This window comes from Pelmatolapia mariae, linkage group LG16_19, assembly GCF_036321145.2.
Source record: "Pelmatolapia mariae isolate MD_Pm_ZW linkage group LG16_19, Pm_UMD_F_2, whole genome shotgun sequence".
Classification (NCBI taxonomy): domain Eukaryota; kingdom Metazoa; phylum Chordata; class Actinopteri; order Cichliformes; family Cichlidae; genus Pelmatolapia; species Pelmatolapia mariae.
This window is the reverse complement of record NC_086241.1, coordinates 56248347-56274507: the sequence shown is the minus strand read 5'-3', so window position 1 is coordinate 56274507 and position 26161 is coordinate 56248347. Positions and strand designations below refer to the sequence as shown.

The window sequence follows — 26161 nt, the reverse complement described above, 5'->3', positions numbered from 1 at the left end:
AACAACATCAGGCTGTCTGTGCAGCAGAAGATATAAGTCATAGAAGCTGATGGAAGTGAATATGCAAGAACAATAATGGCCGCCCTGAGGGTGATGGTGAGGATGAGGAGCAGACATAGTGAGTTAGAAACTCAGATTTGACTTTTAAGCTTTGTTTATAAACCATAAGCATCATGAATTCTTATATAAATTAAGAAAATAATACAATCATAAACTTAATACTCAAAGCAAAACTTACTTAACCATATAAACCATGCATATTTATGAATGTATCAGTAATTTATTTTATGCAATATGGTATATGAACACTTCATTATTTGCTACCCTAATGACTACTACACATTACTGTATACAGTTGTTGGCTAAATTATTTGGTCAAAAAAAAATCATAAGATGTGCAAGACACACACGAATCAAGAAAGAAAGGAGGCCCACAGAGACTGCCTGGAGTTCTGTGCTACAGTCCTGTTGAAGAATAAATATTGTCACACCAAATATTGACTTTCAAGCTTGTTAAAATCTTACAAACTTTGCTTATGCCTGATTTACTGTATTCCCATTTATGTTTCCTCATGTTTCAATAAATATTTATCCAAAATATTAAGAAATTGGGAATGGTTCAAGACCTTTCCGACTGCTCATGCTGACCACTGTCAAAGGCCTATAGTGGACATATGGGTGTCAGAATTCACTCATAGAGCAATGGAAGAAGGTCCTGTTTGGATGGTTTTATGAAGTGCATCTTGTGCATGTGTCAGTTACATCGGTAACAGAAATCAGAATCTTTATTGTCATTGTGCTTTAAGAATAACGAAATTGTGTGCAAACCCATTCGGTGCAAGTGAAAAGTGAAAAAAGCGCATTTTTAAAAGAAAAATAAATAAAATATTTATAGTATATACAAGACAAGAGAAACTACTGTATATAAAAAAGAGAAAGTACTGTAACAGGAGACAGAAGGGTGCATGATTGGCAGAGGTGGCAAAAGCACAGGCGTTCTTCACTTACAAATGCTTGTGTTAAAAAAATATTCAGGTAAAGGTTAAAATACTGATTCAATTTCTTTGCTCAAGTAATAATTAAAAAGTACTGACTCTGAAATGTACTCAAAGTATAAAAGTAAACAGGAGCTCTTTGGAAGACATTTCTACTAGGTATTTTTGTGAAAAGCTATCTGAACCTCATGTCATACTAATATAAAAATACAATAATTCAAAATGCAAGGAATTACAAACTTACAAAACTACAAAATTTAGCTGGGATAGGCTTCAGCTCTCCCAGGACCCTTATGAGGATGAGCAGAAGAGAACGGATGGTTCTTCCTCCATCTCTGAGTAAAGTTATCACTCATTCTTTTCTCTTTCTGAGAAACACAGCAGATGCACATTTAACTAGCAGACACACTGCACAGAAAAACTACACAGGGAAATGTTGTATTTGAAATGATATGCTTTCAAAAGCGACCCCTTTCATTCCTTTTTTGTAGCATGAGCTAGACGCTGTAATACAGCAACCACAACTTCTGTACATCTGCACCAAAAAGATAATAAATAATGCATGAACTATATGCTTTTTTGGTTCTTTCATCTCATCTCATGTAATTATATTTACCTACAAATACTTCGCATAAACCACTTTTTAAACAATACAACATTTTACTGTTTTTAAACAAATTTTCAACACATAAACACTTCCTTCTAACTGTATGACGTTTTTAATTCTCTTGTAATTTCATTCTTAGCATAGACTAGGAATGTCTTGTTATTTCAGCTTGTCTCATTTACAGTTTCAACACTGTTCAGCTGTTACAGACATGTCAGAATCTTCCATGCAAACTGTTGGAGACCACAGCAATCACAAGCAGATCGATGCAGCACTGTACACCTCTTTGCAACCTTCAGTAACCACTTGCCAGCTGTTTAAAACTAAGGTCTAAGAACAAAAGAAGAGAGCACAAAAAGCAAAGAAATGACTGAACTGTATAAATAGAAAAGGCTAAATAACGGTGTCTTTAGCCAATAATTTATTGTTAACTGTGTTCGAGTTTGCATTAAAATTAAAAATTAAAAAAAATATTCTGTTGGAGTCTTTCTTCATTTGTGTTAATCCAATTTTTGGAAGTTTTCTCACAGTCCTTTTGAAAGTTCTGATTGATGGTTGATCAGTGTGAAAAAAAAAGAACTCAAGTTTGACTATCTCCATCAATATAGAGATCAAATGTGCCTATGTCCTGCAGTTTTTGCTGGTGGGTTTATTTTAATTTTTTCTAAGTAGGAAAGGGACAACAGTCTTTAATCACATGTTTATATGTAATATAGGAGGACAGTTGAATAGTGGAACATCTGTGATGCACAGAAGTATTAGGTAGTATATAGTATAAGTAAGGTTAAGCTACTACATAATACAGCGGCACCCCAAAAAGTACAGTATATTTACACTGTAAGATGTAAAATTAAAAATTAACCATACAAAATGCCTGGAAATTAGGCACTTACTTAAAATGACTTACACTATAATTATTTTTTCTTTCTTGTTAAATCTTGAACTATTACCCCCTTATTCTAGTCTATTTACTACTAAGTATTTGTAGGTAAATATAATTATATTGTAATTCCAGGTGATAATACGTGGAAATTCCATTTAATTCTAAGATAATTACACCCTTTGTCAGGCCCGTATTAAAAAGTGTTTGTTACCTGAAGCACAATGTTACTTCCCACCTCTGACCATTGGGAAACAAGCTAAAAGAGACAAGTCCTTGGTTAGTGCTATTGCCAAGAGCTGGCAATACTTTCTTTTCAAGAATCTTTAAGTGGGCGCTGCTTTTTAAATAACATCCAATGAATGTCAGGATCCAAGGTTGGCGAGCACTCTAACTACATTTGTCAGTGGTTTTAATAATATGGCTTATTAAATTATGTATTTTCTGCTTCTCACTTCTTACACTTTTAAAAAATAATGTCCTTTCATATAGTTACTAACACTAACAACAACAATAATAATAAATATAAAAAGAAAAAGGATTTTGACAGTCTTTGTTTTTAATTAGTGAATTAATTATCAGCGAAATTTGCAGTTCACCGTCTAAGGCACGTCTCATTTGTTAATCATTTATTGCTTGAGAGGTTCAGTCATTTTGAACAGGCAACATTGTGGTTGCCTAATGAGCCTGTCAGGACCCGCCCACTCCACAGCGGATCATGAATTCAGGAAGCTACCGAGCCGGCTTCGGTGAGACTAAATCATTCATTTTCTGTATTGTGGAGCTTCATACGCTTGTAGCTAAGGCTGTTTATTGTCGTTTCAAACAGAATTTGACATTTTGTGCGTGTAAGTAAACAAAAACAGGTGCAATCGGGCAGTTTTCCTTTTGTGCGGGAGGCGTTAGCTAGCATTAATTTCAGGTAGCACTAGCTCGCCGTGAGTTTTTCGGCTCTGAATGGGCTCTGAAGAGTAAATATAGCAGACATTAGAGCTGGTTAAACCAGTAAAATCTGAACGTGTGAGTTTGTTACAATTAGCAGTTAGCTCGTGATTATAGCTATTATGACAGCTCTGAGGGTTGTCATTGAGACAGCCCGGATGTCCAAACTATGCACTCATTGGACGGATGAGCCACGCTGAACTCTCCTATTGGATAGAAATGATGGCACGTTTTGTTTACAGCTTCAGCATCCTGCTCTGCTGTAATTAAGCGTAACACTATTAAAGAAATCTGTAACGTTATGATATGGCGATGTCAATTCATGTATTTCCTCCTCATCAGTTTGGCTCTTCTTTTTGTCCTCTCAGACCTTATATCTTAGAGTTATTTAGAGTTTGACTTGCTGGTCACCCAGGTGTCTTTCAATGAAGTGTAGTGTACCCAGCGGATTATACATAACCACTGGTTCACTCCCCATTGGTTGTTTTGTGGTAGGGTATTTGAACTCGCCCTTTTGGCCCAGAAAACACAGTGGCCCCTTCTACCAGGCAGAGTATCATTATTGACCATAGCAAGATAGCTTCCAACTATTGTGATGTTGGATTAGTTAAAGCAACACCACCAGCCTGAACCACTGATAGGATGCAGAATGGGTCCATTCTTTCACTGTGTACCTTCTGCTGTAGCCAGCCTGCTTTAAAGTTTGATGTTTTGTGCATTCAGGGATGCTCTTCTGCATACATTGGTTGCAACCAGTGGTAATTTGTGTTTATGTTGGTTTCTTATCAGCTTAAAGCAGTCTGCCCATTATGCTCTGATCTCTGGCATCAATGAGGCATTTTTTCTCAGTGAACTGCTGCTCACTGGATATTTTTTCTTTTTCTGACCATTTTCTATAAACCCTAAAGATGAATGTGAGGGAGGAAATTTCTGAAGAGTAGCCTATCAAGGAATAGCAACGATACCACGTTCAGAGTCATTTAAATCCCCTTTCTTCCTCATTTCGGGCATCAGAATGGGGAAGAACTTTACATGCCTAGATTAATTGAGTTTCTGTCATGTGATTGGCTTATTAGATATTTGTGCTTAAAAGCAGTTGAACAGATGTAAAGATGAAGTGGCAGGTGAGTATAAATACATTTACTGGTGCTGGCTTTTGTCATTATATATTTATAGTCTATTCTTTGGAGATCTCTATCACCAGTTCCTGTAATAATGTCTCTGACTGAAATAGGCAGCACTCGATTGATCAATTTTGTGTGGAAGACGAGTGAAATGATACTTGATAGTATCAGGCTATATGTGAACATGCACAGACCCCGAGGCAAAAGGTCTAGGTTAGTAGACAAAGCTGATAACTGCTGTTTTGATACCTGTTAATTCTGACCAGGTTTTTAGAGTTTATTGAGCCAGGTAACACAAAGAAACAAGGTTACTGGTGCATCTTCTTTAGGCCTTTAAAGGCTCTAAGGCTTTTTTAAGCCTTTCTAAATACTGAACTCCTAAAAAAATATTTCTCAAATGCAACAATATGGAAAACCTGGCATCGTACCGATGTTTAAATTTGACAGATGATCCAGATACCAGCATTAATTATTTATTTCATTAATTTTTCATTGCTGTTTATTTGTCTTTGTTGATCTCTGATCCAGGGCAAAAATTGATCAGACACAAAAAAGTTAACCTCAGCCACCACCTTTGGTAAATGTTATTTTGTTCCCACACGGTAATCGGCAAGGTCTGACATTGCTGTGTGGTTAATGCATCCCAAAAGCTAGAAGAAAAATTGTCATATTAACATACGATAAAATATAACTAAGATAACTTTTACAATCGTGAATAGGAAGCATTGTGTTATGTTATTTGCAGCTAAACTTGCACGGGTAAATGATTCTGCATAATATGAGGAATAAAATGTTTAAAAATCCAGCTTTGTTTAGATTAATTACAGTGTTTTTTCCATGAAGTAATAAATAATGACCAGGTGTTTCTTTTCTTTAATATTTAAATTATGTGGGTGTATTCTTGTATAATTGCTAAGTATTCAAACATGTAGAATCAGTTGCACAGCTTGAGGAGACGATCTGGTACCTTGCTTTAGGTGAACACTTCACAACCGTGCTTGAATTGCTTAGCAAATTAGCAGTATCCTACTGTGCTTGGAAAGCCTTATGTTGTCGGCAGCACTGCTGAAGGCGGTATCACGATGTTAATAAGAAGTCTTAAGGATATTTTCTGACACTACACTTGTTGAAGCAGCGCAATGTGTCCTACTATTAAGATGATTATAAAGTCTAGACCACATAATCATACATATGTGTAAAACAATAATATTAATTTTGTTTATTTTAATTTTAAATGACTAGCTTGGAACCATTTATTGTTTGAGCAGACTTTTTATTTAATAACAGGATTTGATCAGATCTCAATATTATTCAGTGGAAAGCTGATAAAAGCCTGTTATGCACACCCTGTGGCACTGAATAATGGATCGTTCAGTGCCGTCAGAAATTAGAGTTCACCCACCATACTGTGGTCATATAAATACATACAAAGGCAAAAACAACGCTGATTTTGTCCATTAAAATATCAGAATTGTTTGACCTTGCTAGTGAAACAGTTTTGCGTGTAGTTTAGTTAACAGACTAACATAAAAAGACCGCAAAGGAAGAACTAATCCTTCCATCTATTTATTTTGTTGTCTGTTGTGGGCGCAGCAGCCTGAGCAGAGAAACCCAGACCTCCTCCTATCCAGGCCACCTCCTCCAGCTTATGCAGGAGAACACTGTGGCCTTCCTAGGGCCGCTGAGAGATATAGTTGCTCCAGTGTGTCCCGAGACTACCGCAGGGCCTTCTCCTGGTAGGACATACCCAGAACACCTCACCCAGGAGGCTTCCTAATCAGATGCCCAACCCATCTCAACTGGCACTTTTCAATGTGGAGGAGCAGTGGCTTTACTCTGAGACCCTCTCAATTGACTAAAATCTTTACCCTGTCTCTAAGGGCAAGCCCAGCCGCCCTTCTGAGGAAGCTCATTTCTCCCGCTTGCATCCACCATCTCATCCTTTTGCTCGTGACCAATAGATGAGTGAGGTGGGGACTTAAATCGACCTTGCTCAGAAAGGCTAACTTTATTTTTGTCATATCGCTGTGCAATATAAATACAATAAAATCAATCAATTATGTTAAAATCAGTGCCCTTACAGTCACTGAATATTGGTGTTTAATTATGGTGAAATCCAAATATAAGTTGCTAAAAATAATATCACCTGGAAATGTTGTTTGCAAGCTTTAAATCTTGGGGCCAAGAACTCATGAGAGCATAAATGAAATTATATCATAAGCAAAAATGTGTAAAAATGGCAATGTGTTTTCTATTTAAGCGCTGTTGCTCTTTCTTCAGAGGTCTCTTTGAAACATTTCCTTGTTTCAGGAGCTTTTACTCTCAGTTGAGATGTTGTATCCTACGGAGGGTCTATTGAAGCAAATTCTAGGTAAAAAAAAAAAAGCACCACAGTACAAAGGTTAGAACTGCACATAGACGGCCTTATTTGATCCCTAAGTCCTTATGGCCCCATCCATGAAGAAAACCAAGGTTTAAATATGTTCAATTCAAAGGTCATCTTTAGTAGATAAAAGTGTCAGTAAACAGTAGCACCAACGCTTTAGGACAGAGTTTAAGCAACTAAATGTTATTAATGTACAATTAATAATATATGTTGATTATACACAGTCGTTGTAGTATGTTATATCTGTATGTTTTTATTTGAGAGATAATTAACTGCATTCTTGGAAATCTGCATAAACAGAGCTGAATTTGTTAAAGGAAATGATTTATTGTTATTAAAGGTTTGACAGTGGCTACATATTGTGTTGTATTTCCGTTTCCATGTTTTTATTGTCTTCATCTTTCAATGGCATCTTTGTGGTCACTGAGCTTGTAGTTTGTTAGGATCTGCCTCTGTGTTTTATCTCTGTCGGCAGTGAGATGTTCAGCCAATTTGTACAGAGCCAGATAACATTATAATCTACTTTGGAGGCTGAGTGGGCCCGGTTCTTCACTACCGCGTAGCACAATGGGCGGGATGATACTATCATTCACACTGTTTATTTTGAGCTCGACTTTAACAGCAATGTGGAAATCTTTAGCCTCACTTCCCAACTCTTCTTGTTCCCTCAGGTGTAGGCTTGAGGATGTGGCTTCTGTGGATCGTGCTGCTCTCGCTGCTCTCTGCAGCATCTGGGGGTGCGGACTCAAAGGCTGTCACAACCACTCTTACAACCAAATGGGCTGATACACCGCTGCTGCTGGAGGCCAGGTATGACACTGCACTGCTCAAAGGGAGCAGCACTTTGGCTGCATTACATATAAATTACATTTCAAAAGGAGATAATAGATAAATCAGTGTTCTGAGGTCATTACTGTGACTGTCCTCTAAGTGAGTTTAAACTACACTTCTGTCTCACTGATATGTCCTTGAGCAAGACTGTGAATAATTAAGGGCTTTAGGTGTTGTGCTGTTTGCAGTAGCTAACACTATGCATTTCCAGCTTATGAGACCACCACTTTCATATTCTTCTTCCCCAGTGAGTTCATGGCAGAGGAGAGCCAGGAGAAGTTCTGGGACTTTGTAGAGGCCAATCAAAGCATAGAAGGAGAGCATGACGGTAAAGTAAAACTTTGGACTCTGTGGACAAGATTTCACTTTTAGTTTCTGCGCCGTGAGCAGCTGAATTTATGATGTGTATGCAGCATCTTGGCAGTAATTGCATTGTCAGTGTTTTAGCCACATACTCGTTGGAGCAATAACACAATAAAAAGTGTATCTCAGTTAGAGCAGCACTGCTGTAACACAATTTCAAGGGGACCTATTATGCTTTTCCTTATTCTCTTTATTATATATACTGTACCAGTGGTGGTTACTCATATTAAATTTGGTCAGATTTTCCGATATTGAGGTCAGCGCTTGTGCAAGTAATCCCAGTGAAAACTCAGGCTTCAGATTGCTCTAAACACAGTTTTTTCTTTTTCTCTCTTTTTTTGATTATGGCACCTTATGTTGTAAGTGAGAACAGATATTCTCTTAGCACAGCAGCCCCGTCCACCTGCTGTTCAGACCTTCCGTTTGTGAGGCGCAGCGAATTAGAAGAAAGTTTGCTTACAGGGAGCGTGACCCTGAAGCGAGATAAGATGATCTGTGGTTATTGCCTCACAGCCCAGTGTAACATAAAAAAGGATTATTCTGAATTGTGAATTCTGCAAAGCTATTTAATATAGATTACAGTAATTAAATATGATGGATAATAGGTCCTCTAGAGAGGGGCGAGACCACACCGAAATCTTACATGTGCACATTTGCTGTCCCCACACAGACACAGATCAGGCCTACTATGATCTGATCATGAAGAGAGCCAGTGCCTTGCTCAGCTCCGTCCAGTTAAACATGCTGAAGTTCGCACTCTCACTGAGAGCTTACTCTGCAACAGTACACTCCTTCCAACAGGTAACAGCAGGGCAATTTAAAGCTGTTTTGAAGGCTTGAGCATACATGTGAGTAGGATGATATTATTACTGATTATGCTTTTTTGGGGTATATTTTTAGATAGCGTCCACTGAGCCTCCTCCTTCTGACTGCTCAGCTTTTTTGAGCATCCACGGAGAGAAGACCTGTGATACAGGGAAGTTAGAGGCACTCCTAAAAACTGCACCTCAAAGGTAAAAAAGTCACATACATCTAAAGCAAAAGGATTACGAATTATATTATTAAGGGCAGCTTTTTTTCTCTCTTCCAGGACAAAGCCATATCTTTTTAAAGGTGATCATAAATACCCAGGTTCAAATCCAGATGCTCCTGTTGTGATTCTTTACGCCCAGTTTGGGACGACAGATTTCCAGAAGCTTCACCAAGTCATTCTATCCAAAGTTAATGAAGGCTCTGTGACCTACGTGCTTCGCCACTACCTGCCTGTAAGAATTGCTTTACTTCTAATATAATTTAAATGAGAAGATCACATTAGATAGTTTGAGATTGAGCGTATTTAGGTCACTACTTGTATATTACTATGTGAAATTATCAATAAAGCAAATGTTTTCCATGTCAGGAATAGTTTTATAAGTGTAAGTTGGTTTATGGTCATGTGGTGAAATCCCAAAGTTACTTTGGGCTCCCATCCGAGTCTTACAAAAAAAATTCTGCAGTTTAAGACGGTCCTCATTTACACCTGGGATGAAAAGAGCTTCTCCAGTTCCTCATGCTAGACTGCAAGTTTCTCAAGTTGGATTACTTTCCCCTCACATGCAAATCCATTTGATAGCGTTTTTCTTTTTTTCCTCCCCCTGATTATGCTAAATTATTCTCACCATCTGTCTTTCAGGCAGGAAGTCCTGGGCACTAGAAAGGCTGTAACATTTAACTCTTACTCTGTGCATATAGCTCTGGGGCCAGACCAGGGACAGTTAGTGGCTTAAGTACTTAGCAAGCTGGTTGTCTGCACATGGAAGATAGTCAGCAAGCACATGCATTTATAATGTGAGTGGGATTTTTTTTTTTACAAGTGGGAACACAAGAACGTTCACAGAGCTTTTTACATAAAACATATATATATATATTGTTTTGTCATCAGGTTAGCATAACTGTGTCTTTTAATCTGTTTGCAAATGCAATTAATTGCAATTAAGCGTTTTCTGTGTGTGACACAATTATAAGTATGTGATCAGCCCATCTTTTCTTATTTTTCTTCTTCTTCTGCAGAAGTCAAGAGGAAAGAAGGTGTATCTGTCCGGGTATGGAGTGGAGCTGGCCATCAAAAGCCAGGAGTACAAAGCAAAGGACGACACACAAGTCCAAGGTGTACATACTCACAGGAAGACACACAGTCGATACACACATGCCCACAGTGTTGTAATCCCAGAGGAGTCCTGACTTGAAAATCGAGTTAATTGATTGTGGTTTCAGGGGCGGAGGTGAATGCTACAATGATCGGAGAGAATGATCCAGTGGATGAGGTTCAGGGATTCCTTTTTGGCAAACTCAAGTGAGTGACTCTGTGTCAGCGTATGATAAAAATTCAAAGCTTGGATTCAGTCCAGGAATTGCACCACACTCTCTCAGCCAAGCCTTTCTTTTTTTTTTCTTTGTTTTTCCTCCTGCCTTGAAGCACCGACCACGTCTGTGCTCAACTAACCAGAAATAATCAAATCAATCTGAATCCAACAACTTTCTCTTAATTAGCACTTAAGTCATTTAACAGATGCATGCATTCTGTCCATCTTTCTCACTAGGACCCTTTACCCAGAGCTCAAGGAACAGCTTAAAGAATTGAGGAAGCATTTAGTTGAAAGCACCAACGAGATGGCACCTCTGAAAGTCTGGCAAATGCAAGGTGGGCCTCTTTCCAAATTTAATTGTCTTATTTCAGACATCAGCAGATTTTTCTGTTTGTAGTTTCCTTCTGAGTGATTGATTTTGACAATATGAACAGGCTCTGTAAGGAAGTATCTGTTTCTGGTATTACACATGTAAATAAATAATGATACAGCACAATGAAACAAACTTGTCAAAACTGACCGAGTCAACGTCTTGACAGGCTAGCAGAAAATAAACTGTGAGGCCCTCTCATTTTACAGGTAACACCTGTGGGCATTGCTCCTGTGACTTAATTTTTCAGAGAATCAATTTTATGATCCTGCAAATATACCTGCAGGACTTGAACTTCGTTCTCTATCTATTACTTCCATAGCTATGGCTGACAAAGACAATTATCCGATGGGAAAAATCCCATGTCCTCATACCCATTAAAATTAAATCAATTGTTAGCTGACCCAGAGCGTCCTCTGATGTTCTTACAATTTCACAGAAATATCTCGTTACACAATCATTTTAAAGATACCCTCCTTACTCCACAAATGAAAAAAAAGATCATTTCAAGGTTTTTTTCTAGCACAGAATGGGCCTTTGGGGAGTGACTACAGACAGCAGAAAACATAATCGCCGCCTACAGTAAAAGCAGTCAGCCTGTGCTTCCTAGAAGCCCATGTCTTTTCTGGGATTTCCTAACATGTGTTAAATGGAAAAAATGCCCAATATGCTTAACTATTACCAACTATAAGTTGGTAGTAGTTTGCATTTTTGGTAGAGGACTGGTTAACGCGATTTAAACAAGTGGACCAAGAGGACCTAAAAATGGGTCCACCTCAAAACAGTATTATATGAGAGAAAATAAACTGTATCTTTATTATCACATGCTAGCACCGTACAGATACTGTATTTGTTTACAATCATCTGTTAACCATGGGAGTTTCCTGAGCTATTAGAAAGTTAAAAACGCTTTCCTATTTCCTGTCTCAACAACCCTTTGATCAGGAATAAATGAAAATAAATTAACATTGGCTTCTCCAGTTGTCTTCTGTTGCTTTAACAATGATGTCATTCCATCTGTGAATCAAACTAGCAGCTGAAAATGTATCTGTATCGATCTCTGATCTACGACTGCGATCGATCAGTGTCCTCTTGATGCGTTTGAGCCATAATACCTTGAAGACATGAGAGCTTTGTCTGCAGCAATATAAACGCATTGATTAAGATTACATCATATATTGATTAACTGTTCAAACTCACTCTCACAGATGTAATCATATATACTTTTTAATTTTGTCATTTTTGTTTGATGTTATCGAGCAAATAAAAAATTATATAGGCTCCAGCTCATCTGTTATGTTTATGTTTCTTAAAGAAAACGCTTCCATACGTAAAAGGTCAGTCTATCAGTAGGTGTAATCAGGATGTGAGCGTTCGGCTGCTTTGATATTTGGCGAATAAAGGCTCCGAGGAGATGAGGGGGTTGAACTCGACTGTCAGACTGTCATGTGGGCGTCTGTCTTTATCTCCTAACCCTGTGGGGCTCATTAGCTCAGCCTGTTTACAAAGAGAGGGAGACCTCCAGAGGCTAATAATCACACAGACTACAACACCATTACAGAGATGCTCACTGCATTGAAATAATCCTCACTGCTCTCTTCCCTCCTTGCACACCAAATCTCCATGCACCCGTTTATCTTTTCCACACTTAGAAATTAAAGAGATGATAAGTATATCTGCGTTTATATCAATTTAAGGTGGTGAACATCATAAACATTATTCCTGCTCAACACGAACATTTCAGCATCGACACTTTAATGTGAATAGTAATTTGCCCATATGAAATGTATGTGTTGTACAGAGCTGCAAGCATATAGCCTTAGTCCTTTTAAATAATCAAGGGTAAGTTAACGATCTTTGAAGCAGCCCCTGTCTTTATTTTATTTTATGTCTAAGTGCTCGCATGTCTTCAGATTATGATCATTGTTTCTTTTTTCTTCTTTTCCTGTGTTTCCTGTTCTTCTTACTAATTTTTCCACTCATCTCTTTCCCATTCTGACCCTCGTTGCCTGCCTGAACATCCACCCACCTTCTCTTTTACAGATCTGAGTTTCCAGACAGCTGCTCGCATTCTTGCTGCTCCCGCTGTTGATGCCCTCAATGTTATGAAAGACCTCAGTCAGAATTTTCCCACCAAGGCCAGGTAGAGGAGAAACAAAAACACACACAGACGAGCAGTAACTACAATAAGAAGCTTGGTTTGTGTAGATTTTGGATAGTCAGCAGTTTCACAGTTCAGTCTTTCCTTTTCTCTCCCAGGTCAATCACTAAAACTGTGGTCAACTCGGAGATCCGTAAAGAGATTGGCGAGAATCAAAAGGTACATGTTTGATCATCTTCTATTTTTTTCCCCACTCGTCCTTTGTAACACAATGAAAACACTTCTGCTTTTGGTTAAAGATGAAAATGAACACTTTAGTCTCTTTCACTTTCTTTCAACTTCATGAATGCAGTTAATAGGCCTTCATGTGCTTGTTAGACTAACACTAAATGACTTGATCATTTCAGGTATTTTCAGGTTTAGAAACCACATGTAATTGTTACAACATGAATTAAGCTAACTTAATTTATGCAACATTTTCTCTGATCCCAACCTCAACACGATGTGTCAGTGTCTTTAGTCTTTATATTCCCCTCTCTGATGTCATACGTCTTTGCTGTGTGACTTGGGGAAAAAACAATACTGATGGCTGCTTGATGTCACATAAAAATCTCATTAGGACACAAGCTTTTCTTGTCTTCTTGCAAAGACCGGATGATGAGGCTGTTACAAGGCTCTTTTTTTGTTTTGTTTTTTTATTGACTCATCCAATCGAAGGACTGATAGGCTTATGTGATGGCAAAGCATCTGTTGTCCGTACATATCTCCACAATTCACAAGAATTGGTGCAAGATCAAGGTCATATTTGTCATTTTACAGGTACTCCTTCGTTTTCACAAGATCTGCTGCTTCTTTAAGAATATTAGTGTGATTTTTAGTGAAACAAGATTCATTTGTCCCCCTTATGGCTGTTTGTGATCCTCCCTGACTTCTCGGTGGATTTTACCAGTTACAACAAAACCTAGACCTTTCATTAAGAACTTTACATTTTACAATAACCTGTGAATTCTGGTGGATCATGAGCTGCTACATCATTGATATTCTGGTTCCTTCTTTTGTGCCTCCAAGACCTTTTCGTTGGCATAAAGTGAGTTCTTTTCATATCCATCAGAAATCTTTTATTCTTTGGGCTTCCCTGGAGTAGCTTTGTATGCTTCACAGTTCAAAATAACCTTTATAAATCTTATAGTGGGCCTTGGTGTGCCTGCTCAGTTCACCCGCTGTCTGAAAGAAGTCTCTTTAGCTCCTCCCCCTTTAGATTTGCTGCCCTTCTAAGCAGTATTTCTTGTGATTGGCTGCCCCCCACAAAGTGAGAGTAGAAAAAAACTCTAAAATTGAGTTTTGATCAGCCTGAAGCCTTAACTTTTAGCTCAGCAGTTTAGTGGCTAGGACTAAATCATCTGCTTTCAAACTGCTCGATTTCATCCTCTGTCCTATGTTTGTCTTTCTATTATCGAGGATCCTTATTCTTTTAATCTTGCAGACTGTGTCCTCTAGAGGTTAGGGATAATTTAGCTTTAGCTGTTTACCAATTTAATCCACTAAAGAGGAAGAACCGAGACAAACGGCATTATTGCAAACATCCACAATCAAGTAGCTTTTATCTCTCAAAATGAAACTACCCCTCCTGGTTTTGTTTTACCTTTTACTTTGTGATAAATTGTAAACATCATCTGATTTGAAAGGCATTCAGTTTTTGACAATGTGTGTTTTGCTTCGCCTGTTAATGGAATAGGCACTCACCCCTTCTTCTTGTCAGTGTTTTCTCTCTCTCCTTTGCGTGGTCTCCTCTCCTGAAGCTGTGCTCACATTATCTTGGTGTGCAGACAGGAGTTCGGGCTGATGGTGGGGCTGAGCAGACAAACGTCCTAATTACTGAATCGGTGATTCATTCAGCAGGCGCGCAGAGTCCTGCAGCGAGAAATGATTATTGATTGAAGTAGTTTGGACACGTGCACTTGCTCACACACAGACACGTCTTTGTCTTTCTCTCACACACAGGCATGCATCCACACACTCACACAATTTAAGTGGGATGAACAATATTTGTGTTAATCATGTCTTGTTGTAATTGCAATGTCTGGAGTATGATTAATCTGATGTCTTTGTCTTTCTGTAATGAGATTTGACTGCGCCAGAACGACTTTGAGCTTTCCTTTTGCCTGTGCAGACGCACAAACACACATGCGCGTCTCTTCTCATAGACATATTCACACACGTTTACACACCCCTTCTTTGATAATTAGATTTGTTTAGTGTGGGGTTTGATTGCTCTAAACAGGCTGATTTTGAACAGAGTTGTCAGTGCTTGTTTAGAGCTGTCAACGTGACTCGTTGTGGCTTTGTGTTGACTGTTGCCTCTAGTTTTACAGTATAATTGACTACGTGATGACTGGTTTTGATGTTGTTTGCCTCACAGCGTGGCGATCTGCTCAGCTGGTGTTGAATGGGGAGCTTGACACGAACAGGATATTTAGTCATATTGACGTTTCTCTTTCCATAGTTTTTCAAAGGAACTCTGGGGTTGCAGCCTGGGGATTCAGCGCTGTTCATCAACGGGCTGCATATAGATTTGGACACACAGGACATCTTCAGGTACACACAAAAAGACATATTTTGAGCATCTAATTTGCAGTAATTACAGCACAGAATGCATCTGTGTTGCTTTAACCTTTTGCAAATGAAAGTATATAATCAGTCAAGACCGTAGCTTGACTGATTATATACTTTAACAATTGTTTAGAACAAAATGTTATGAACTGGCGATTGTTTTGAAAATCAGTCCTCAAACGTTAGAAGCAAAATTAAAGATTTTAGTGTGTGAGTGTGTGTGTGTGTGTGTGTGTGTGTGGGGGGGGCGCTCTTAAGACCCGGGAATGTTAAGACAACTGGGCCTAAAACCGGGCAATGATGGTTGAATGATAGTCACAGAGGCAGCAAACGCTTGCATATGGAAAACTGTACCCAAGTGATATTCTCCAGTTTACTGGAAAATTCAAAAATTAGTTCTTGTATTAGGTATTAATAGGTTGTGCTGAACCAATCGATAAAATAAGTTGAGAGTGAGACTGTATAATAACGTAGATTGTTGCTTTTTCTTTGTCACGTTTTTAAAATCTGATTTCACATTCACGTATTACCTGCTGTTTAATCATTTAAATAAGCCAGATCAAAACTGAAAATAATGAGCTCTACTTATATATCTCTTTCAGATAATAAGGCAGTCTAGATGCTACACTCGAATTCTTGATTACAATACACACACACTGCACCACTTAACTCGCCTCTGTCCTTTGCTACCTGCAGTGTGTTTGAAGTGCTGCGCAGCGAGGCCCGGGTGATGGAGGGTCTGCGCTCCCTGCTAATCGAGACACCTTTTATTCACGACATCCTGAAGCTCAACGTCCAGCCCTCCGACTCTGACTACGCCGTCGACATCCGCAGCCCGGCCATCAGTGTAAGAGTGCCCGTGTTCACACACGTCCCTAATAACTAACTGTTGAATGCTGCAGCAAATGAGGGACTTAACCAAAATAAGCTTGGAAAGAAATGTGTTGCATTTGTTGTGCAATCAAGTTTCTATTTGAGCAAATTTGGAGGCATTTCAAGCCCTCCAAAATTATGGTCCTGCTTTCCTTCCGCCAGCAGTAAAAAGTAATTTGTTGTTGGCTCCTGTCTGCTCAGTCTTGTCTTTAAACTTAATTTAAACCATTTCCTCTTCACTGCATTCTCCTTTTTAGTGGATTAACAACTTGGAGACCGACTACAGGTACAGCTCATGGCCCTCCAACGTGCAGGAGCTGCTCAGACCAACTTTCCCTGGAGTCATCAGGCAGATCCGCAAGAACTTTCACAATCTGGTAAGAGCGCAATTTATTAATCAGACCCCTGCGAATCCAAATAGGTCTGAAACTTTTCTGATGAATGCTAACACGCATCTGTTGCAGGTGATCATTCTGGATCCGACCCAGGAGAACACTGTAGAACTGCTGAGCGTCGCAGAGATGTTTTATGCTAATAATATACCCCTCAGGTTGGTGTTTCTGTCATCAAGATGCATAAATTTTTGTGGACAGACATTTTCTTGGAAATTAATTATCAGCTTTTGTGAATTTGAATACACAACATATCACTTTTTTATTGCTGTACAGTAACCAGAAAAATAAAAAAAAAATAAAATAAATAAAAAAAGAGGCACTGCAGAGCATTGGTAGTCAGTAGAAATGTGTAGTTAAAAATCCATTTTAATTTAGGAGTTTTGTCAGGGATGTTTGGAAGACCTTTGATACCGCGCTGCATGTGGCATCTTGGGATGGTCAGTTTGTTTGAATACTGATGAAACAGGCAGCACACGCTGTGCATTTTAACTGGTTTTGGAAGCTTACTTGCTCCGTGTTTGTGTTTTAGGATCGGGCTGGTGTTTGTGGTGTCGGATGAAGACGACATAGATGGTATGCAAGATGCCGGTGTGGCACTCGTCCGAGCCTACAACTACATCACAGAAGAGGTGGACAGTCAGAATGCATTTGAAGCCGTCATGTCGGTGAGTCCATTGTTCACAGAAACTAGGAAGTGAAAAAGACCTTTGTAAGACTTTATCTAATCTGTGTCTCTGTTACTCTTTGCCTTTTCCACCTGTTCATCCCATTCTCTTCTCCCTCTTATAGATGTTTAACCGTGTGCCAGTTGGTGGTCAGCTGAGTGTTGGGGATGTAGTTAAAGTGCTGGAGAAGAAGTTTCCCTACGTTGAAGTCAGCAGTGTCCTCGGAGCCGACTCCAGCTATGACAGCAACAGGAAGGTGAGTCGAGCAGAATGTTTTTTCTGTTCATATTATTAATCTAAAATTACATTTTTAATAACACAGCAAATCTAAGTGTACAATTACAGTCAAAAGAGCTGTATGTAGTACCAGAATAAAAGGATAACTGAACAACTCAAGAATAGTTTGATAATTCATCAGTGGATGAATACTGGTCATTTTATTAGGTACACACATTAAACTGCTCACAAACACAAATATCTGAGCAGACAGTCAAACGGCACCAACTCAACTGAGCGTCAGAAATGGGAAGAAAGAGTATTTTAAGTGACTCTGAACGTGGGATGGTTTGTGGTAGACGGGCTGCTCTGAGTACTTCAGAAACTGCAGATTTATTCCGATTTTCCTCACGCAATCATCTCCAGAGTTTATAGAAAATGGTCTGAAAAAAGAGGAGAGAAAAAAATCAGTGAGCGTCAGGAGAAAAAACCTTGTTGTAGTCAGAGGAGAATGGCCACGCTGCTTCATGCTGATAGGAAGCCAACAGTAATTCAAATAACCACTGGCTACAACCAAGGTATACAGAAGAGCATTTCTGAATGCACATCATGTTAAACTTTGAAGCAGCAACCGCAGAAGACCACACTGCGTCACACTCATGTCAGCAAAGAACAGGAATCTGACGTGGAGTATCTGTCGTCTGATGGCTGCTTCCAGTGGGATAAAATAGTATCATGTATTTAAGAGGTTTTTAGATGCAAGAATATTAAGTGTGATTTTGTTCTAAAAGAGAAATAGAACAGCCTTTTTAAAGTGGTCAGACCTAAAACTGACTGCAGAGCCTAATAATTAAGGGTTAACCAGATAACATTTCTTTCTTTCTTCCCTTTCAGGAAGGACGGGCATACTATGAGCAAACAGGAGTAGGCCCGCTTCCTGTGGTCATGTACAACGGGATACCTTACCAGCGTGAACAGCTGGACCCGGATGAACTGGAAACTGTCACCATGCAGAAAATCCTGGAGACCACCTCATTCTACCAGAGGGCCGTCTACCTTGTCAGTTACAATCACATTTACAATAAAAGCTTATTATCTGCCATATCATTGGCATTAGAGCATCAGTCACAGTTTCTTAAAAAAATATGTTGCTGGACTTTAATTCAAAACAACCAATAATATATCTCAGTTTCATCTTTTGATATTTTGTATTTGTATTATTTTGAACAATATGCAGAAAACTGCATTTTGCATCTCAGCAAAAATAGTTTGCCTTAATTTCACAAGCAAACTTCAAATCTATTCTAATTGCTGTTCTAATTAATTCTGTTAATTCCAGATGCAGGTTTCATAAGATATATTTATTTGTCTGTCCTTTTTCTTTTAATTAGGTTTTTCTTTCCTGGACCTGCTACAAAATCTTAGTGTAAAATTAAAGGTATTAAAGGCAGAAGTTAAGCCACCATAAAGTAAACTTGCTAAAGTACACTGTCTGTCTTTGTAGTCATAAAACAAATTCTCCTTTCAGCAGGATCTTTGTGAGCATGCCATCTGTCATTTTTCCTCTTTTAATGTCAGCCCATCACACAGAGGAGCCAAATCTTTGAATTGATTCTTTCAAAGGATTTCTAAGGAATTTAAACACAGCAAGCAGCATTTAATTTGGTGGCTATAGCAGTCTTACTGGTCAGCATAGCATTAGTCATCCTACCTACCTTTTCTCTTTTCTTTTCTTTTTTTTTAACTCAAACTTATTCAGAGAAAACTTTCTAAACAAGCACCCGTAACTGCAGTGAAAAGGCCATTAACATTTAAGAAGTGCTTTTTAAACTGTGAGCAAGGAAATCTTGCAGAGAAGGACCTCCTGCATGACTGTCAGCTCTGCAGCTAAAGCGACGACTCTGACTTTTTACTTTAACCTCGCGTCTTTCCTCTCATGTCACTTGCAGGGTGAGCTGGCTACAGACCACGATGTCGTCGACTTCATCATGAACCAGCCCAGTGTTGTTCCTCGAATCAACCCCAGAGTGTTGTCCACCAGCAGAACCTACCTGGATCTGTCTGATACCAGTAAGTATGAGGGTTTCTTAAATTTCAATTTTTTTTTTAGATCATCCTCAGAAACTAATGTGCTGTCTGACCTCAAAGCTTCATGTAGAAGCACAGTTAGTTTTCCAAATATTCTTCAACCATTACTGCTACTATTTATTTCTATTTATTTGATGATTATTATTTTGTTGGCATTTTAGCTTGCAGTACAGATATGATGTAATCAAAAGTTTGTGTGTTATCAAAACATTTGCTCCACAATCAACGCTTTACTCCTTTTTTTTCCCCTCGTTTTGCAGATAACTACTTCATAGATGACTACGCTCGCTTCTCAACGCTAGACACAGTAGAGAAGAACACAGCTGTGGCCAACAGCATGAACTATATGACAAAGAAAGGTAAGAGCACTCTGGCATCTGTTCACTGAGTAGAAAAGCATGGCTGTGGATTTTTTTTTCTTGTTGTTACTTGTGAAGATAAAAAATTTCAAAGCTAAACTCTCTCCTGGTGTATTCTCCTTCTGTCCCCTCCTCCTCCTCCACTTCCGCCTCTTATTCATGTGTTTTTTAAATTCCCTGCATCAGGGATGACCACCACCAACAGGCATGGTAATCACCCTTTTTCTCCACATTATTCTCCCTCCTACTCACTTGCTCTTTTTTTCAGTTTTCTGTTAACGACATTGTTGGCACCGTGTTTGTGAATCCACCACCACTCCTCCATCTGTGTTCAGTTCTCAAAGGACACAAATGACTAATAATTATGCATGTGATAATTGTGTACCAGTCTCCAAGCATGAGTACTAAAATGTGTTTATGTAACTGCTCACTATAACGTTGTTTGTTCCAGTGGGAGAGCATGATAGTTCACCCAGTATGATTTCAAAGTAACTGCATGAAAAGTTTGAACGGTGTGATAAGGAAGCAAAATTTGGAGCAGAGAGCAGCACGTAAGTACTCAGTGGTCACTTTATTAGGTACAGCTTGATGGTGCTGATTCCTTCAGAGCTGTCTTAGTTGTTTGTACGTGCTGGAAATGAGTCTCAGAGGTTTTTGGTCCATATCAACACGATTGCATCACACAGGTCTATTGGATCAAGCTCATTTGAGTAGAGCGGTCATGTGATGTTCAAGAAACCAGTTTGAGATGATTTGAGCTGTGCGACATCCTGATTCATTGGGCGTGGCTTCTGTTCTTAGCTGACAGGAGTGGCACTCGGTGTGCTGTAGCACATATGCTTCAAGGTTCAACATGTTGTGCATTCAGAGAATCTCTTCTGCATACTTTGTTGTCACAAGTGGTTTTTTGAGTTACTGTCACCCTATCTGGCTATTCTCCAACGACATCTGGCATCAACAAGGCAATTTCACCTAGAGATTTGCAGCTTATTGGGTATTTTCTCTCTCTGACTACATTCTCTAAATGCCAAAGATTTCCGTATGGGGGAAAATCCCAGTAGATCAGCACATTCTGAAATTCTCAGACCAGTATGTCTGACACTACCAACTATGCCATGGCTAAAGTCACTTAAATGACCTTTCTTCTCTATTCTTATGGTCTGTTTGGTAAATGATACTTATGCCTGTGAATGTGTGTGTGTGTCTGTATATATGTATTTCTGATGGGTTGCTTGCTTGTTTTTTTTTTTTAGATATAAGTGACCTTGTTTCTTAATGTTTTTATGCCTGTGAAGAACCTCTATATGTGATGTTGGACTATAAGTAAATTTGAATTAAATGAGCCATGAACAGGTGTACCTAACAAAGTGGCCAGTGAGTGTATTATCTTTGTTTGCCAACACTATTAATACCACTGAAGTTGATCTGTAGCACAACTGTGGTTGTTTATTCTTACCTCGTGTCTTTCTTCTTCTGTGGTTGTCAGATGATGCCTACATTCGCCCTGTGACTTTCTGGATAGTGGGAGATTTTGACAAACCCTCAGGACGCCAGCTCCTTTATGACGCCATCAAACACATGGTATGAAATGAGCTGTTGTTTAAAATATTGTTATAGAATTTTTTGATGTGAAGTAAACTGTGTAAAACAAATTCTGATACCTTCCAAAAGTTGCTTTTTCACAATGATATGTGACCTAACCACTCCATAAAGCTACTGCTGGATGTTTTTATTCTGCAGTTTTTCTGGGATTATACAAACAGTAACAGACAAACAGACTTTTATATACAGCTAGGCTAATGTGCAGCTGGCTATGGCATCATAGCGTGCAGACACAAGAGTGATGACTTTATTGTTGTAGAACTTGAAGGAGAGAAAAGCAAAAAGGCAGAATGCCAAAAAGTAATTGTGTTCCTTTGCACAAAGAAAAACATGGATGCAAAGCAATGAAACGTGTTCTGTGACATTAACCAAATAAATGCACATGCTTGTTAAAAAGAGGTGAACCAGTTTTAAAACTGAGGCTGTCCACTCTGTGTATCATAGTTTCCTTTACAGTGATATTCATGTGGAGTTTAGCGTGTAGACGGTCAAAACATTAAAGCCTGTAGAAGCTTACCATCTCTCCCCTCCTGTACAACAGAAAACCAGCAACAACGTCCGACTGGGGATGATCAACAACCCGTCAGCTGACCTGTCTGCTGAGACGACCCGCGTGACCAGAGCAATCTGGTCCGCCATGCAGACACAAACTGCCAATAATGCCAAGAACTTCATCACAAAGATGGCTAAAGAAGAGACCGCTGCGGCCCTGGAGAAGGGTGTCAACGTCGGCGAGTTCGCTGTCGGGGTGAGAGGGTTACACACAGAATCTAAACAGGATCATGTTTTCTTCTTTTATTACTGGTGAAATATTTAGCCTTTGCACTAAGGCACTAAGCCATCCTAGTTTTTTTACTCCTAATTTGTCCTTTTGTCAGCTGCCTACAGGATATCTATTTTTTTTGCTTCAGGGTATGGATTTGTCACTGTTTAAAAGTGGGTATGAGGCTCCCAAGTTTGACTTCCTGCTTTCCCACGCTGCTTACTGTCGAGATGTGCTCAAACTGAAGAAAGGACAAAGAGCAGTTATCAGCAACGGAAGAGTGAGTCAGAAATTTAAAACCTGTCCTAGATGTTGTATAGGTTCAAATATAGCTTATATTGATTTCAAAAATGTCCATCTACCCACATTTGCTGTAGTTATTCAGTCAGTATTTTTGTTTTCTTCTTGACAGATCATAGGTCCGCTGGAGGAGGCGGAGGTGTTTAACCAGGACGACTTCCTGCTTTTGGAGAGCATCATCTTAAAGACTTCTGGAGAGCGCATCAAAAGCAAAGTTCAGAATTTTGGAATCGAGGAGGACAGGTATTTTCAGGCTCCTCTAAGAAGAAGTTTACAGATGAACTTTTCTTGTGCAAGTTAACACTTCATTTTTCTCAGGGCCAGCGACCTTGTGATGAAGGTGGATGCTTTGCTCTCGTCTCAGCCTAAAGGAGAAGCCCGTGTGGAGTATGGCTTTGCAGATGACCGCTACAGGTACAGTTGTGTATAAATCAGATGAGCAAGATTTCTTTGTTGAGTTGAGATGTTTAAAAAGTGAGTACTCCACAAGGGTGATTTGATGGTTTATTTCAGAAGGGAGACCTTGAAGAGGTCGGTTAAAGTTTTTTTGTTTGCTTTTGTTTCTGGAGAAAGCAGGAGGATCTTAAATATGTTTTGTTTGCTTGATTTTCTCGTTGATTTGCTATTTGTTGGCAGTGCTGTGAAGATTCGTCCTAAAGAGGGAGATGTATATTTTGATGTTGTTGCCGTGGTAGATCCAGTAACCAGAGAAGCTCAGAAACTTGCTCCTCTTCTTCTGGTAGGTTATCTGTGATAACTCCTTTGAATGTGTGATCCATCATGCTTGTATGTCCAGTTGATTTATTTCCAACGTGGTCTGTTTTTGTTCTGTGTAACACCTCCCTCTCCTCGCCTCCTGCAGGTTATGAAGCAGCTGGTAAACGTCAACCTGCGTGTCTTCATGAACTGCCAGTCAAAGCTGTCAGAAATGCCCCTGAAGAGGTGAGAAAACAAGCAGTTTCTGCACTCCATGCTGAAATTGTACATCCTAGTTGCACCTTCATGGTCTTTCTATTTCCTCTCCCACATCACTTTTCATTTATCCTTTAGTTAAAGTACAGAATCATCAAATATCATATTATTATGCAGGTTTATTGACTGCATAATAATATGGACATCTGCTAACAAGTTGTTACCGTTTCTGAATCTTTTGATGTTGCTTCATGTGCATATGGCACTTACTGTAAGTCAGGATTGTTCTGTTAAAGCAGGCAGGATGTGGTGTAAAGACTCCTCCACCTGATATAAAAGTTCACCTGATTTCTGCTTGTGTGTTTGTCTTCCAGTTTTTATCGTTACGTACTGGAGCCAGAGGTGGCGTTTCAGGCTGATGGTAGTTTCTCTCCTGGGCCCATGGCAAAGTTCCTGGACATGCCCCAGTCTCCACTCTTCACTCTAAACCTCAACACTCCCGAGAGCTGGATGGTTGAGTCTGTGCACACTCGATATGATCTGGACAACATCTACCTGCAGGAGGTACAGCAGTACATCTGTTTTTAGGCAGGGTCGCTTGTTTGTTTGTTTTTAATTCTTTAATTTTGCTGTTTCAGTAACTCAACTGGCTGGACAACATATAGATAATATAAGTTGCTTATATATTGAACATTTTGGAGTCCAGTCCTCATGGAGACCTTCAGCTAATTTGAGAACCATTATTAATGTGTGTCTGTGGAGCCCCTGGACGCTGATATCGGGCTGCATAAAGTAAACTTTCCTTGGCTGTGCTTCTGTGTTTGCAGGTGGAGAATATTGTAGCAGCAGAGTATGAACTGGAGCACCTTTTGTTGGAAGGCCATTGTTTTGACGTCAGTTCGGGTCAGCCTCCACGTGGCCTTCAGTTCACCCTGGGAACAGAGTCTGAGCCCGTCATCGTGGACACTATCGTCATGGCAAACCTGGTAATTGCTTCAAAGCACGACCCTCTCTATAACACAGCTTTGATTTGTTATAGTTTAATGCTTTCCTACTTGATAAATAACATATTTTTTACTTTCCTAGACATTAATATTCTCTCAGCCTGAAACTGTAAATCTCCTTTGTTCTGCTCTGCAGGGTTACTTTCAGCTCAAAGCCAACCCAGGCGCCTGGATCCTGAAGCTAAGGAAAGGGCGCTCTGATGAAATCTACAAGATTTACAGGTAATAATGTGCAGAATTGGCTATATTCTGTCACATAAATGAAATGTCAGCCACTCCTCTTTGCTCCTGGTTCTATAAATTAATCTGAAAATCTCTCTTCTAATGTTTTCATTATCATTTCTTTCTTCTGTTGCAGCCATGACGGCACAGACTCTCCAGCAGACTCGGACGACATTGTAGTCGTGCTGAACAATTTCAAGAGCAGAATCATTAAAGTCAAGGTCGGTTCACTTTCAATGCAGTGACGTCTTTCTGGTACAAAAGCACAGAAGCAGTGGCAGGAATCTGCCCTTCAGCACTGTTAGCTGGATAAATCCAGGATGGAAAGTTGGTGAGCAGAATCTCCAGACTGCTCAATTTCTCAGGTTTCTCATAAATTTTAACGAGAAGCAGAAACTGCAGTCTGAACTGAGCCATTTTGAGCTGAATAAATATGTAATTTGTGCAAAGATGAGTAAAGTAAAATCAGACTTTGAAGCGGTATTTGCATATGACAGATGTGCCCACGTGCCAGTGCATTTTTCAACTACAGACAAAAGCACATACACATTAAGCTTCTCTCACCTCTTTGTTTTTCACATTAAAAAGCCCATATTATAAGTTTTGGGTTTTAGTGGGTTTTATAGTGTTTTGTTCGTGTTCGTCTTCTCAAAAATTCTGAGAAGTTGCAAAAGTATGCTTCAAAATTGTCTTCCACCATTCAGCTACATCACTGTGAAACACATTTCCATAATGCCCACCAAACAGCTTGTTTGGCCCTTCCTCAAACAAAGAAGGAGCAGCTGCCTCACAGTCGACCTTTACTCCCTCGCTGTGCTTACTCTAAAGGTTAGCCACAAGCAACGCATGCCAGTTTTTGTAATGTTGGCTGCCAGAGTGAACAGTGTCTTCACTTCAGGTCTTGCTTATGCCCCTTGACCCAACACAACCCCAGCTTTGCCCCCTGTGTGGTAAATACAGTCTCATCTCCTAGGCAAAAATATAGGTAAAATCCAACTACGCTGTCAGCTTTTATTCTCTCAGGTTGTCGATCTGCTGTTGTGTCTATGAGTGGAGGTTTATGCAGGAGAGAGGTTTTCAACAATAGGTGTGGATGATGCTTTGTGTAGGTTGAATGCTAATTGGTTGACAAGTAGGCTGGAAGGGGAAGGGAGCGACAGGCACTTCATATTGTAATGTAAATACTCAACAATATTAGACGACTCCCT

General features: G+C 39.4%; 1 protein-coding gene across 2 annotated transcripts in view; it reads left to right on the top strand.

Annotated features, from left to right (window-relative positions):
- The first annotated feature begins 3184 nt into the window (after positions 1-3184).
- Positions 3185-26161, top strand: part of uggt1 (UDP-glucose glycoprotein glucosyltransferase 1) — a 29259-nt gene continuing 6282 nt past the window's right edge. The window contains exons 1-32 of one of the 2 annotated variants that reach the window (XM_063500140.1): positions 3185-3231; positions 7606-7744; positions 8014-8093; positions 8799-8929; positions 9029-9141; positions 9219-9393; positions 10178-10274; positions 10382-10460; positions 10708-10808; positions 12887-12986; positions 13103-13163; positions 15448-15539; positions 16251-16401; positions 16685-16804; positions 16892-16977; positions 17352-17487; positions 17612-17743; positions 18598-18762; positions 19653-19773; positions 20052-20150; positions 20337-20360; positions 21637-21731; positions 22294-22500; positions 22664-22795; positions 22928-23058; positions 23134-23229; positions 23452-23554; positions 23678-23757; positions 24102-24291; positions 24555-24713; positions 24868-24953; positions 25090-25174. In XM_063500140.1, the coding sequence (XP_063356210.1) occupies positions 3201-3231; positions 7606-7744; positions 8014-8093; positions 8799-8929; positions 9029-9141; positions 9219-9393; positions 10178-10274; positions 10382-10460; positions 10708-10808; positions 12887-12986; positions 13103-13163; positions 15448-15539; positions 16251-16401; positions 16685-16804; positions 16892-16977; positions 17352-17487; positions 17612-17743; positions 18598-18762; positions 19653-19773; positions 20052-20150; positions 20337-20360; positions 21637-21731; positions 22294-22500; positions 22664-22795; positions 22928-23058; positions 23134-23229; positions 23452-23554; positions 23678-23757; positions 24102-24291; positions 24555-24713; positions 24868-24953; positions 25090-25174 (3597 nt within the window). In that variant the 5' untranslated portion in view covers positions 3185-3200. The remainder of the gene's footprint in view (positions 3232-7605; positions 7745-8013; positions 8094-8798; positions 8930-9028; positions 9142-9218; positions 9394-10177; positions 10275-10381; positions 10461-10707; positions 10809-12886; positions 12987-13102; positions 13164-15447; positions 15540-16250; positions 16402-16684; positions 16805-16891; positions 16978-17351; positions 17488-17611; positions 17744-18597; positions 18763-19652; positions 19774-20051; positions 20151-20336; positions 20361-21636; positions 21732-22293; positions 22501-22663; positions 22796-22927; positions 23059-23133; positions 23230-23451; positions 23555-23677; positions 23758-24101; positions 24292-24554; positions 24714-24867; positions 24954-25089; positions 25175-26161) is intronic. The other variant, XM_063500141.1, reaches the window with a different exon arrangement.